This window comes from Heptranchias perlo, unplaced genomic scaffold (genome assembly GCF_035084215.1).
Source record: "Heptranchias perlo isolate sHepPer1 unplaced genomic scaffold, sHepPer1.hap1 HAP1_SCAFFOLD_217, whole genome shotgun sequence".
NCBI classification, from domain to species: Eukaryota; Metazoa; Chordata; class Chondrichthyes; order Hexanchiformes; family Hexanchidae; genus Heptranchias; species Heptranchias perlo.
This window is the reverse complement of record NW_027139231.1, coordinates 355,093-369,545: the sequence shown is the minus strand read 5'-3', so window position 1 is coordinate 369,545 and position 14,453 is coordinate 355,093. Positions and strand designations below refer to the sequence as shown.

The window sequence follows — 14,453 nt, the reverse complement described above, 5'->3', positions numbered from 1 at the left end:
ATAAAATAGTGCATGTCATAATTTACATTCCATTATAAGCCATGGCAATTCAAAGCCTAGCACAATGTGATTTAAAAGACCAAGCTTTGTATTTTCTACAAACCCAGGTCCTGAACACCTGTGAGAATGCACAAACTGAAGTTTTAAAATGCCAGTTATTTTCTAAACCAACCACATTCATTATATCTGCCTTTTATCTCGAGGACCAAAGAAATCAGCAGATTTAAAAATATTACCTGTATAAAAATGTTACACCTGCTGGACAGATCCTCAGCAAACTTCTCCATACTCTGCTCCTTGGACAAGACGGATTCCATTTTCATCATCCATGAGCTTACAAACAAGTAGTACGACTGCACATCTCTACAAAATAATGTTTTTCTTCAATTAGAAATGTGTGAAGATTAAACCAACAGAAGTTGAGTGTGTAAAGAACTTTTTCCCCCAAAATCCTCCCCACACTCCATTTTCTACCAATCTTCTCTCACCCCGTCCGGGCTTTGCCTTCTTGCTGGGAATTTTTTTTCGCAGACACTGGTCATCCTCTTATAACCAAACACAAGTGGTCATTCATCATTTAAGTGTTTGCAAGCTATTTGAATGTGGACAGCATCATAGTGAAGCCTTGTCTTGCCCTAACCAGATATCCACACACTGCCAACAGAGTTCACTAGATCACAATCAGGAACAAGAATCCTGGCTAATTCCCCCCCACTCCAAAAAACACAGGTTAGAGGCACCCTACCCGAAATCAGTTAATCACCACAGACGGAATCCAACCTCACACCTTCCTGGGCTCTATACCACGTGGACTCAGTTTTCACCAATTGATTTAACAAAAACTTGCATTTATAAAGTGTCTTTAATGTAGAAAAACATCCTATGGTGCTTCAGAGGCGTAATCAGAGAAAAATGCACACCAAGTCAAAATAAGTTATATTAGGAGGGGTGACCACAAATACGGTCAGAGAGATGGGTTTTGTAGATGGTCTAAAAGGATATCACAGAGGGTGTAGAACATTTTGGGGGTGGGGGGGGGGGGGGGGGGGGGGGGGGAGAGGAAGAGAAGGGGAACAGCTGGGAGTCATGATCCACGTGGGAACCAATTACAGAGGAAGGAAAAGGGATGGGGTCCTGCGGTTAGAATTTCAGGAGCATAAGGAGGAAGTTAAAAAGCAGGATCTCAAAAAGGTAATAATCTCTGGGTTACTCCCAGTGCCACAGAATAGTGAGTATATGAATAGTAGGATAAGACAGGTTAGTGCATGGCAACAACCTGGCTCAAAGAAAGGGAGGATTAGGTTCTTAATATTCCTGGCTACAAGATATTCAGGAAAGATAGGGAAGGAAAGAAAGGAGGGGGGCTGTATTGATTAAAAAAAACAGTAATCAGAATATCATTTGGTTTAGAATAGTTATAGAAAAGGACAAGGAACAGTCAAGCATAAAAATACTAAACTGGAGGAGGGCTAATGTCAGTGAGTTAAAAAGGGATCTTGCCCAGTTCGATTGGAATCAAAAATTAGTAGACAGAACAGTAATTCAACAATGAGAGGCCTTCAACGAGGAGATGGTTCGGGTACAGAGTAGACACATTCCCACGAGGGGGGAGGAAGGGCATCCAAAGCTAGAGCTCCCTGGATGACTAAAGATATAGAGAAGCAGAAAAAGGAGGCTTATGATAAATGTAAGGTTCATAATACAGTAGGGAACCAGACTGAACACAAAGTACAGGGGAGATCTAAGAAAGGGAATAAGAGGGGCAAAGAGAGAGTATGAGAATAGATTAGCAGCTAACACAAAAGGGAACCCAAAAGTCTTTTATAAACATATAAATAGCAAAAAAGAGTGGTCAAAGGAATGGTGGGACCGATTAGGGACAAAAAAGGAGATCTTCTTGTGAAGACAGAGGGTTGGCTGAGGTACTAAATGAATACTTCACATCTGTCTTCACTAGAGAAGAGGATGCTGCTAATGTAGCAGTAAAGGAGGAGGGAAAAGCAATAATGCAGAGAATAAAAATAAATAAATAAAGAGGTACTCAAAATGTTGGCAGCACTCAAAGTAGAAAGTAACCCAGTCCGGATGGGATGCATCCTAGGTTACTGAGGGGAGTAAAAGTGGAAATTGCAGAGACTCTGACCACAGTCTTCCAATCCTCCTTAGGTATGGGGATGGGTAATTTATTTATTAACGACTTAAGATGACAGGATAGAGAGCCACATATCCAAGTTTGCTGATGACATAATGATAGGCAGCATTGTAAGCAGTGTAGATGGAAGCATAAAATTACAGAGATATTAATAGATTAAGTGAATGGGCAAAACTGTGGCAAATGGATTTCAATGTAGGCAAATGTGAGGTCATCCACTTTGGACCTAAAAAAGATAGATCAGAGTACTTTCTAAATGGTGAAAAGCTCAAAACAATGGAGGTCCAAAGAGACTTCGGGGTCCCCCCCATACATAGATCATTAAAATGTCATGGACAGGTACAGAAAATAATCAAAAAGGCTTATGGAACGCTGGCCTTTATATCTAGAGGAGTAGAATACAAGGGGGTAGAAGTTATACTACAGCTTTACAAAGCTCTGGTTAGACCACACCTGGAGTACTGGGTTCAGTTCTGGGCACCGCACCTTCGGAAGGACATATTGGCCTTGGAGGGAGTGCAGTGCAGGTTTACAAGAATGATACCTGGACTCCAAGGGTTAAATTATGAAGCAAGATTACCCAACCTAGGGTTGCATTCCCTGGAATTTAAAAAGATTAAGGGGTGATCTGATCGGTTTTCAAGATATTAGGGGGAACTGAGAGAGAAACTATCTACCCTATTTCTGCTGGTTGGTGAGTCCACGCAAAGGCTAATAGAAGTTTGGAACTCTCTTCTGCAAACGGCAGTTGATGCTAGCTCAACTGTGAACGGAGATTGATAGATTTTTGTTAACCAAAGGTATTAAGGGATATGGGGTCACGGTGGTATATGGAGTTAGGTCACAGATCAGCCATAATCTCACGAGGAGCTAAATGGCCTCGTCCTGTTGCGATGTCGAAGGACTAAATGTTACAACCCTGTTCAAAAAAGGGGGAAGAGGGATAAACTCAATTACTGGCCAGTCAGCCTAACATTGGTTGCAGGGAAACTTTTGGCACTTGGAAAAGTCTGGGCTAATAAATGGAAGTCAGCGCGGATTTGTTGAAGGAAAGCAATGTTTGCCTAACTAGATTGAGTTCTTTGGTGAAGTAATGGAGAGGGTTGATGGGGGTAGTGCGGATGATGTTGTGTATATGGACTTCCAAAAGGCATTTGATAAAGTACCACATAAAACTCGTTAGCAAAATTAAAGCCCATGGGATTAAAGGGACTGTGACAGCATGGATACAAAATTGGCTAAGGGACAGAAAGCAGAGAGTACTGGTGAATGTTTTTTTTCAGACTGGCGGGAAGTATACAGTGGTGTTCCCCAGGGGTCAGTATTAGGACCACTGCTCTTTTTGACATACATTAGAGGGTATAATTTCAAAGTTTGCAGATGTCACAATACTCGGAAATGTAGTAAACAATGTGGAGGATACAGACTCAGGAGGACAGACAGACTGGTGAAATGGGCAGACACATGGCAGATGAAATTTAAAGCAGGGAAGTGTGAAGTGATACATTTTGGTAGGAAGAATGAGGAGAGGCAATATAAACTAAATGGTACAGGAACAGAGACCTGGGGGAGGATGTACACAAATCTGAAAGTGGCAGGACAAGTTGAGAAGGCTGTTCAAAAAAAGCATATGGGATTCTGGGCTTTATTAATAGAGGCATAGAGTACAAAAGCAAGGAAATTATGCTAAACCTTAATAAAACACTGGTTAGGCCTCAGCTGGAGTATTGTGTTCAATTCTGGGCACCACACTTTAGGAAGGATGTCAAGTCCTTGGAGAGGGTGCAGAAGAGATTTACTAGAATGGTACCAGGGATGAGGGACTTCAGTTATGTGGAGAGACTGGAGAAGCTGGGGTTGTTCTCCTTCGAACAGAGAAAGTGAAGGGGAGACTTGGTAAAGGTTTTGAAATCATGAGCTGTTTTGATAGAATAAATGAGAAACTGTTTCCAGTGGCAGAAAGGTCGGTAACCAGAGGGCACAGATTTAAGGTGATCGGCAAAAGAACCAGAGGCGACATGAGGAAACATTTTTTTTTTAAATGCAGAACGTAATGATCTGGAATTCACTGCCTGAAAGGGCGGTGGAAGCAGATTCAACAATAACTTTCAAAAGTGAATTCAATAAATACTTGAAGGGAAAAAATTTAACAGGACTGTGGGCAAAGAGCAGGGGAGTGAGACAAATCGGACAGCTTTCAAAGAGCTGACACAGGCATGATGGGCCGAATGGCCTCCTTCTGTTCTGTAACTACGATATGATTGGAGTGGGAGGTGGAGAGGTGGAGAGGGAATTCAAAAGTATAGGGCCTGAATGGCTGCACAAGAGACCAGAGTCGGAGGAAGAGGTTTTTTTTTGGGGGGGGGGGGGGTGCGTTGTAGGACTGGAGGTGGTTACAGGTTATATTAAAACCTTTACTTCTGTGCATTGGGATCCGATTATCCCACACGCTCTAGCCCTGTTGGGCCTGAAGGCTACATTTGGTTTTGAGTCTCCATGTGCAACCAGTTTATATTAAAATCGGTACGGTGTTACCCACTCCATTTTAAAGATAGGCAAACAGCTTCTATGGGGTTTTGCCATGTTAAAACATCCACACTTGGGCATCACCTTGCCCTGCCATGGCTGTAGATGTGCCCTCGAAAGGACTGCCCATTGTTCAGTGAGCAACTATTAGCGATCACAAACCCAGTCACGCCTGCAGGTCCAGCTCTACCACTAGATGGAGCTCCAGATCCTCACAGCTCAGACCGAGATTCTCCACAGCCCGAGGCTGAAACCAGATTGCCTGGATATAGATGGGTTTCCATTTTAAAATACACAATTTTTAACTCTATTGTAACATCATCCTCCTGCTATGCCTGTCCAGAAATGGCTGAGAATCAGCGAGTGCAGAGGCTCAAAATTTGCTGCAAGTGCAGGGACAGCCAGAGTCAGAGGGCCAACACAGCCTAAAAATATCAGGCCCCAAGGTCCAGGAAAATAATACAAGCTGTGGAAAGAAAATCAAGGGGCAAAGGGGAGGGAGGAACTAAAAACAATCACTATCACTCGAGAAAAAGTACTAGGTAAACTAATGGGTCTAAAAGGCTGACAAGTCCCCTGGACCTGATGGTTTGCATCCAAGGGTCTTAAAGGAAGTGGCTACAGAGATAGTGGATGCATTGGTTGTAATCTTCCAAAATTCACTAGATTCTGGAAAGGTCCCAGCGGATTGGAAAACCGCAAACGTAACACTCCTATTCAAGAAGGGAGTGAGACAGAAAGCAGGTAACTATAGACCAGTTAGCCTAACATCTGTCATTGAAAAATGCTAGAATCCATTATTAAGGAAGTAGTAGCAGGACATTTGGAGACTCATAATAAAACCATGTTGACTCTCCTTGATTGTATGAAAGGGAAATCGTGTCTGACAAATTTATTAGAGTTCTTTGAGGAAGTAACGGGCAGGGTGGATAAAGGGGAACCAATGGATGCAGTGTATTTGGATTTCCAAAAGGCATTTGATAAGGTGCCACATAAAAGATTACTGCACAAGATAAGAGCTCATGGTGTTGGGGGTAATACACTGGCATGGATAGAGGATTGGCTAACTAACAGAAAACAAAGTCGGGATAAAAGGGTCATTTTCAAAATGGCAATCTGTAACTAGTGGCGTGCCGCAGGGCTCAGTGCTGGGGCCTCAACTATTTACAATATATATCAATGACTTGGATGAAGGAACAGAGTGTCTTGTGGCCAAATTTGCTGATGATACAAAGATAGGTGGAAAAGCAAGTTGTGATGAGGACACAAAGTGTCTGCAAAGGGATATTGACAGGTTAAGCGAATGGGCAAAAATTTGGCAGATGGAATATAATGTGGGAAAATGTGAAGTCATCCACTTTGGGAGGAAAAATAAAAAGCAAAATATTATTTGAATGGAGAAATACTACAAAATGCTGCGGTACAGAGGGATCTGGGTGTCCTCGTACGTGAAACACAAAGTCAACATACAGGTGCAGCAGGTAATCTGGAAGGCAAACGGAATATTGGCCTTTATTTCTAGGGGGATGGAGTATAAAAGCAGGGAAGTCATGCTACAACTGTACAGGGTGCAGGTGAGACCACACCTGGAGTACTGCGTACAGTTCTGGTGCCGTTATTTAAGGAAGGACATACTTGCATTGGAGGCAGTTCAGAGAAGGTTCACTAGGTTGATTCCGGGTATGGAAGGGTTGTCTTATGAGGAAAGATTGAACAGGTTGGGTCTATACTCATTGGAGTTTAGAAGAATGAGAGGAGATCTTATTGAAACATACAAGATTCTGAGGGGACTCGATAGGGTAGATGCTGAGGGGATGTTACCCCTCATGGGGGAATCTAATACCAGGGGGCATAGTCTCAGAATAAGGAGTCGCCCGTTTAAGACGGAAATGAGGAGGAATTTCTTCTCTCAGAGGGTCGAGAATCTTTGGAATTCTTTACCCCAAAAAGCTGTGGAGGCCGAGTCATTGAATACATTCACGGCTGAGTTAGACAAATATTTGATCAGCGAGGGAGTCAAAGGATATGGGGAAAGGACGGGAAAGTGGAGTTGAGGTAAAAATCAGATCGGCCATGATCTCAGGCTCGAGGGGCTGAATGGCCTACTCCTGCTCCTATCTCTTATGGTCTTATGGTGAGAAGAGGCAGCCCTAGGCCCTGAAAGACAGGCCTGTAAGGACAAAAGTTCTTCTGGATGATGATAGGTGAGTTTATTGGTACGTTCTGTGGTTTGTTTTTGGAGCTGGTGACTTGATACATATATATATGCGCCTTATAGAAAGTTTGGGCCGGGGGAGGGGGAAGAGAACTCGCACACATTATCTGGAGTCTGCAATCAGCCTGACACACCATAGAGGTTCACTCCACAGGAGAGCCCTCATCACTAACTCCCCAGAAGAAATAGTCTTTCCCCATTCACTATCAAAACCCTTTATAATTTAAAAAAGCTATTAAATCTCCTCTTGGCCTTCTCAGCTCCAAATAGGCCCAGTCACTTCTCAACCATACTTTCCCATCCCTGGCCTCATTGATGAAGCTACACCGTATTCTCTCTATGGCTTTAATGTGGAGTGGCCAGAACATACACTGTACAATAGTCCACAAACCAAACAAAACAAACAATAGTCCACATACAATAGTCTACAAACAGAGACCTACTTGGTCAGAGTTTGGGCCTTCTGTTGTAGAAAGGTTTCTCTCTGTAATTTAATAGATTGTAGATTCTTTTTTTCTGCAACCTTTACAGCTGGTGCCATTTTGTCTAGCAGGAATTGATCAGCAAACCAGATAATATTGGCAGTGAGTGTAATGGCCGGTACCTGCATTGAGCCAAACAAAAAGATCAATATCCAGAAATTAACAAAACTGCATTTAAAAAGTTGAGTGAAACATCCCAAAAGGCAGACATCACTCACCTTCTTACAGACGTCTAGCAAGGATTTATACAGCTTTTTATCTAATGTTCTGAAAATCTGGAAGTGCAAGACAAAAAGTGCACAGACTCCGACATACTTGTCTCGCTGGTCAATCTCTGAAGGCTCTCCTGGTGTAAACACAGAAGGGAATGAAAAACTTGTATGAATAACAGAATTTTTATTGGAATGCACTGCCTGAAAAAGTGGTGGAAGCAGATTCAAAAAGGAATTGAATAAATACTTGAAAAGGAAAAAATAACCGAGCAGGGGAGTGGGACTAATTGGATCGTTCTTTCAAACAGCCAGCACAGGGACGATGGGCCAAATGGCCTCCTTCTGAGCTGTACAATTCTATGATTCTAAGATTAAACCATGGATAACTTTCAGCCACACACAAAACCAAACGGACACTAAATATCATTCTTGAACTGAACAAATTTCTTCCAAACAATATTCTGGAGGTAGAACCATGGGCTTCACTCACCAAATGAAAATTAAGCTCAAAGATGAAACATGATCCAATTGATTGCAAATAATGCAATATCAAACAGTGACCTTAACTAATCAACTGCACGTTGCAGGAATGAACATTTAGGCCTGGCGCATCCTTATGATTGTATTCTGCTGATTATTTGCACTGATGACTTTTTTAAAAATTGAATTCAGCCACTTCAGGCATCAGAAGTAGAAACAATAATAAAACACCTGGTTACACATTCAAGAAAACCAGCCCGTAAGGTTTGAAGCACAACAAGATCTTACCTAGCTTGGACTCTACATTGGTGAAAATGGTGCGAATATTGTGGGCAAACTCTTCTGTAAACGTGCTATTCTTTGAGACGGAGGCCGGTTCATTCCTCTTATCAAACTGCTGTTCAACACAGGCCTAAGGAATAAATTCAGTCAATACCAGAGTGACTGTGAAAACATGTCATCTCACAGGTGTAAGCTATGACACCAGCTCTAGAACATTAAGTTGGAGACTATTACTGCCACAGGCTTCTTAATTAGATACAAATTGAAGTTTATTTCTGTTAGTAATGTATTTCAGTGGCTTTGCTATGCTGTATACAAATATACCCTGACCTGAAAAATCACCCCATCCAGCACCTGACCCTCCAGCTTCAACAGCAATTTCTCAAATGGTTTCAGCTTTTCCTCAGCAATTCCAAATTTTGACGGATTGTGGTGGACAGATTTCAGTAATCTAAAAACCATCAAAAATGCAGTTGTAAATATTCTCAAATACAATACCTTGCAATTAAATCTACTTGTCCATCTGAGGGTAACTACATTTAAGACAAGTAAAGACCTGTTTAAAATGAGGCTAACTTTTTTTTTAAAAACATGACTGCATATCCGAACTTTTGGACAAATTTCAGAAATGCAAACTAGAGGATGGCAATAATTGGTGAAGTATCTGGGTCAGCTTATGCACCAATTGCTGCCTGTGTTGCTTGTGAGAACTACAGCTCAGCAGCACCACTTGTAGGTACTTCACAGTACTGCAATCACTTGTAAAATCCACATCCAACCACAGGGATTTAAAATTAAATATTCAAAGCTGTAATTGCAAGGTTGAATGGTTACAAAAATGAAGAGTCGATTATAGATGGAGATATTCGCTCTACAGTTTTGCTTTTCTTCCTCAGAACATTCTGGAATACTGTATATGAGTAATTTAAGACATGACATGTGGTGAGTGTAATAGGCTCGGGAGGAACAGGTGACTTTGGACCTATGGATCCCAAAGCTCTCCATCACTGGGGGTTTTCCCCACTCATGTCTGGGTCTATTGGAGACTCATTGATAGAGATTGATCGCTCTGATTAGTCAACAATTCCATTATCTTAGTGGTATAAACTGGGCGACATGGACATGTTGGGCCGAAGGGCCTGTTTCCATGTTGTAAACTTCTATGACTATCATTGGATCATGTGGTTACAGAGACACAATCTATTTGGTTAGAATTAAGGAACAATAGAGGAGCTATTACACTACAGGGTGTATACGATAGGCCACCAAATAGTGGGAAGGAGATAGAGGAGTAAATTTGCAGGCAAATTACAGAAAGATGCAAGAACTATAGAACAGTGATAATGGGGGACTTCAATTATCCCACTATAGACTGGGACAGTAACAAGAGAACTTTCTGGAACTGTGTGTTTCCAGCCCAACGAGGAAGGAAGCAGTGCTGGATCTAGTTCTGGGGAATGAAGTGGGGCAGGTGGAGCACGTTTCAGTGAGGGAGCATTTGGGGAATAGCGATCATAATATTAGGTTTAGAATAGTTATGGAAAAGAACAAGGAACAATCAAATGTGAAAATACTTAACTGGAGGAGGGCTAATTTCAATGAGTTAAAAAGGGATCTTGCCCATCTTGGAATCAAGCAAATCAAAAGCAAAATACTGCAGATGCTGGAAATCTGAAATAAAAACAGAAAATGCTGGAAATACTCAGCAAGTCAGGCAGCATCTGTGGAGAAAGAAAGAGTTAACGTTTCAGGTCAGATCTTCAACTTAGATCTTCAACTTCTTCCAGTTCTGACGAAAGGTCATTGACCTGAAACATTAACTCTGTTTCTTCCTCACAGATGCTGCCTGACTGGATTGGAATCAAGAATTGTTAGGGAAAACAGTAATTGAACAAAGGGAGGCCTTCAAGGAGATGGTTCAGGTGCAGAGTAGACACATTCCCACGAGGGGGAAAAAGAAGGGCATCCAAAGCGAGAGCTCCCTGAATGACGAAAGATATAGTGATTAAAATGAAACAGAAAAAGGAGGCTTAAAACAAATGTATGGTTTGTAATACAGCAGAGAACCAGACTGAATACAGAAAGTACAGAGGAGATCTAAAAAAGGGAATAAGGGGCAAAGAGAGAGTACGAGAATAGATTAGTGTCTAACATTAAGGGGAACCCAAAAGTCTTTTATAAACATATAAATAGTAAAAGGGTAGTCAAAGGAAGGGTGGGACCGATTAGGGACAAAAAAGATCTTGTGGAGGCAGAGGGAATGAGAGACACTAAATGAATACCTCACATCGGTCTTCACTAGAGAAGAGGATGCTGCCACTGTAGCAGTAAAGGAGGGGGTAGTAGTGATATTGGATAGGATAAAAATAGATAAAGAGGGGGTACTTAAAAGATTGGCAGTACTCAAAGTCGAAAAGTCACCTGGTCCGGATGAGATGCATCTTCGGTTACTGAGGGAAGTGAGGGTGGAAATTGTGGAGACTCTGGCCACAATCTTCCAATCCTAGTTAGATATGGGAGCGGTGCTGGAGGACTGAAGGATTGCAAATGTCATACCCCTGTTCAAAAAAGGGGAGAGGGATAAACCCGGCAATTACAGGCCAGTCAGCCTAATGTCGGTGGTGGGGAAACTTTGGAGACAATAATCCGGGACAAAATTAATTGGCACTTGGAAAAGTCTGGGCTAATAAATGAAAGTCAGCACAGAATTTCTAACGCAAAATCACATTTGACTAACTTGATTGAGAGGGTTGATGAGGGTAGTGCGATTAATGTTGTGCATATGGACTTTCAAAAGGATTTGGAAAAGTATTACATGTTAGCAAAATTAAAGGCCACAGGATTAAAGGGACAGTGGCAGCGTGGATACAAAACTGGCGAAGGGACAGAAAACAGAGTGGTGAACGGTTGATTTTCAGGTTGGAGGGAAGTGTAGCGTGGTATTCCCCAGGGGTCAGTATTAGGACCACTGCTCTTTTTGATATATATTAATGATCTGGACTTGGATACAGAGGGTATAATTTCAAAGTTTGCAGATGATACAAAACTCGGAAATGAAGTAAACAATGTGGAGGATAGTGACAGACTTCAGGAGGACACAGACAGACTGGTGAAATGGGCAGGCACATGGCAGATGAAATTTAACACAGAAGAGGGACTTCAGTTACGTGGATAGATTGGGGAAGTTTTCCTTGGAACAGAGACAGTTGCGAGGAGATTTGATAGAGTTGTTTAAAATCATGAAGGGTCTAGACATAGTAGATAGAGAGAGAAACTGTTCCCATTGGCAGAAGGGTCAAGAACCAGAGGACACAGATTTGTGATTGGCAAAAGAACCAAAGGTGATGTGAGGAAAAACTTTTTTTTACACAGCGTGTGGTTAGGATCTGGAATGCACTGCCTGAGGGGTGGTGGAGGCAGATTCAATCGTGGCTTTCAAAAGGGAACTGAATAAGTACTTGAAAGGAAAAAATTTGCAGGGCTACGGGGATAGGGACTAGCTGGATTGCTCATGCATCAAGCCAGCACGGACTCGATGGGCCGAATGTGCTGTATCCTTTCTATGATACATTTTGGTAGGAAGAATGAGAGGCAATATATAGTAAATGGTACAATTTTAAAGGGGGTGCAGGAACAGAGAGACCTGGAGGTGTGTGTACACAAACCTTTGAATGTGGGAGGACAAGTTGAGATTGCTGTTAAAAAAGCGAATGGATCCTGGGCTTTATTAATAGAGGCATAGAGTACAAAAGCAAGGAAGTTATGCTAAACCTTAATAAAACACTGGTTAGGCCTCAGCTGGAGTATTGTTTCCAATTCTGGGCACCACACTTTAGGAAGGATGTCAAGGCCTTGGAGAGGGTGCAGAAGAGATTTATTAGAATGGTACCAGGGATGAGGGACTTCAGTTATGTGGAGAGACTGGAGAAGCTGGGATTGTTCTCCTTAGAGCAGAGAAGGTTAAAGGGAGATGTGATAGAGGTGTTCAAAATCATGAACTGTTTTGACAGAATAAATAAAGAGAAACTGTTTTAATGGCAGAAGGGTCGGTAACCAGAGGACACAGATCGGCAAAAGAGCCAGAGGCGACATGAGGAAATATTTTTTTACGCAGCGAGTTGTTACGATCGGGAATGCGCTGCCTGAAAGGGTGGTGGAAGCAGATTCAATTGTAACTTTCAAAAGGGAATTGGATAAATACTTGAAGGGAAAAAATTTACAGGGCTTTGGGGAAAGAGCAGGGGAATGGGACTAATTGGATAGCTCTTTCAAAGAGCACGTTGGGACAAATGGCCTCCTCCTGTGCTGTACCTACTATTTGATGGTAGAAGGCGAACCAGATGGACCTTAGTTTTTTTAGTCTAGCAATTGCTCTGTCCTGTGTTCCTCTTTGGTTCCCCCTGCATTACACACCGCTCCACAGCTAAGACAGGGGGCAGGCAGGCTACCAACATGCCAATTGTTCAGGGTGTACAAGAGTAGCCTGGCTGACTTCTCCCCACCCACCCCCCCACCCCCCCAATTTTTGGCCATGAGGAAATGTCTTGCTTGCTGAGCATACCCCCATGCAAACAATCAGCTGCAAACCCATAATAAAAACAGAAAATGCTGGAAATTCTGAGGTCAGGCATCACCTGTGGAGAGAGAAACAGAGTTAACATTTCAGGTCAATGACCCTTCAGAACCGGAAGAAGTTGAAGATTAAACAGTTTTTAAGCAAGTACAGAGCCAGGAAAATGGGGGGTGGGGGGTGGCGGGGTGGTGAGGCAAGAACAAAATGGAAGGTCTGTGATAGGGTGGAGGGCAGGAGTGATTAAATGACAAAAGGAATGATGGCGCAAGGCAAGGAGGGCCTTGATTTCAATAACTTCAGATCATAACACTGCTCCCACTTTTTTGGACACCAGATGCTGCTAATGCTTCTGCCATTTACAGCTCCTCTAGACCCATCTTTTGTTTCTTTACTTGTCCCATTCCCACCCTCCTTGCCTTGCACCATCATCCCTTTTGTCATTTGATCACTCCTGCCCTCCACCCTATCACAGACCTTCCCTTCTGTTCTTTTCCCTCCCCCCACCAATGCCTTCCCCGGCTCTGGACTTGCTTAAAAACTGTTCAATCTTCAATTTCTTCCAGTTCTGGCAAAAGATCATTGACCTGAAATGTTAACTCTTTCTTTCTTCTCAGATGCTGCCTGACCTGAGTATTTCCAACATTCTGTTTTTATATCAGATTTCCAGCATCCACAGTATTTTGCTTAAGATGCAATCCCATGCCTTCCTACTGCAACACAGTAAATCAGCAGACAAACATGATCTACCGGTGAGCTAAATGATTTATAGCCAGTGAAATGATGAGCATTTCACTTTACACTTCACATTCTAACCTTTTGTACATGATCCAGTGGTCCTTCAACGTAACGTGATTCTCGATTATTTCATCCAAAATTAGAAGAACAGCCAGAAGCTCCCCGAGGTGTTCATATACAGTCTGCAACAATACGCATTGACACAGCTCACAGTATCACTGCACAAAGATACCAGCTCCACATTTAAACAGAAGTCAACCAACTTTGACACATAGTCTATAGTGACTTGTTCAATAATGAGATGGTGTTAAAATGAAAATGGCTGAGGTTAGCAATTCCTTTGTTTACAGTACGTCATTACAGTTTAATTCACAACTCACCTGGAAATGCACCCCAGTTGTTTCTATGATTTTCGGTGCCGTTCTAAGGAAAAGGAAAATTCAAGATTATGACAAGCACTTTATTTTTTCACAAGATGCTATTATGCACGATGACATACCAGTAGCATTAAATTATAATGGACATAAGTGTTTTTCTGCAATAGAAAAAGCATTAAATGAAAGACATTGTGGGTGCCACAGAACAGGGACTGAAAATAACTAAATAAAACATTTGTAGATACAGGGGTGGTGCCAGAGGACTGGAGAATTGCAAATGTTACACCTTTGTTCAAAAAAGGGTGCAAGGATAAACCCAGCAACTACAGGCCAGTCAGTTTAACCTCAGTCGTGGGGAAACTTTTAGAAACGATAATCCAGGACAAAATTAACAGTCACTTGGATAAATGTGGATTGAT

General features: G+C 42.2%; 1 protein-coding gene across 1 annotated transcript in view; it reads right to left on the bottom strand.

The window, feature by feature from the left end:
• LOC137310104 (WASH complex subunit 4-like) overlaps positions 1 to 14,453 on the bottom strand; it is an 83,312-nt gene that overhangs the window by 44,567 nt on the left and 24,292 nt on the right. Inside the window, exons 7-13 of the mRNA XM_067978061.1 lie at positions 14,038 to 14,080; positions 13,736 to 13,839; positions 8,680 to 8,800; positions 8,356 to 8,479; positions 7,594 to 7,721; positions 7,337 to 7,497; positions 237 to 363 (exon numbers count right to left, since the gene is read on the bottom strand). Coding sequence (XP_067834162.1) covers positions 237 to 363; positions 7,337 to 7,497; positions 7,594 to 7,721; positions 8,356 to 8,479; positions 8,680 to 8,800; positions 13,736 to 13,839; positions 14,038 to 14,080 — 808 coding nt within the window. The remainder of the gene's footprint in view (positions 1 to 236; positions 364 to 7,336; positions 7,498 to 7,593; positions 7,722 to 8,355; positions 8,480 to 8,679; positions 8,801 to 13,735; positions 13,840 to 14,037; positions 14,081 to 14,453) is intronic.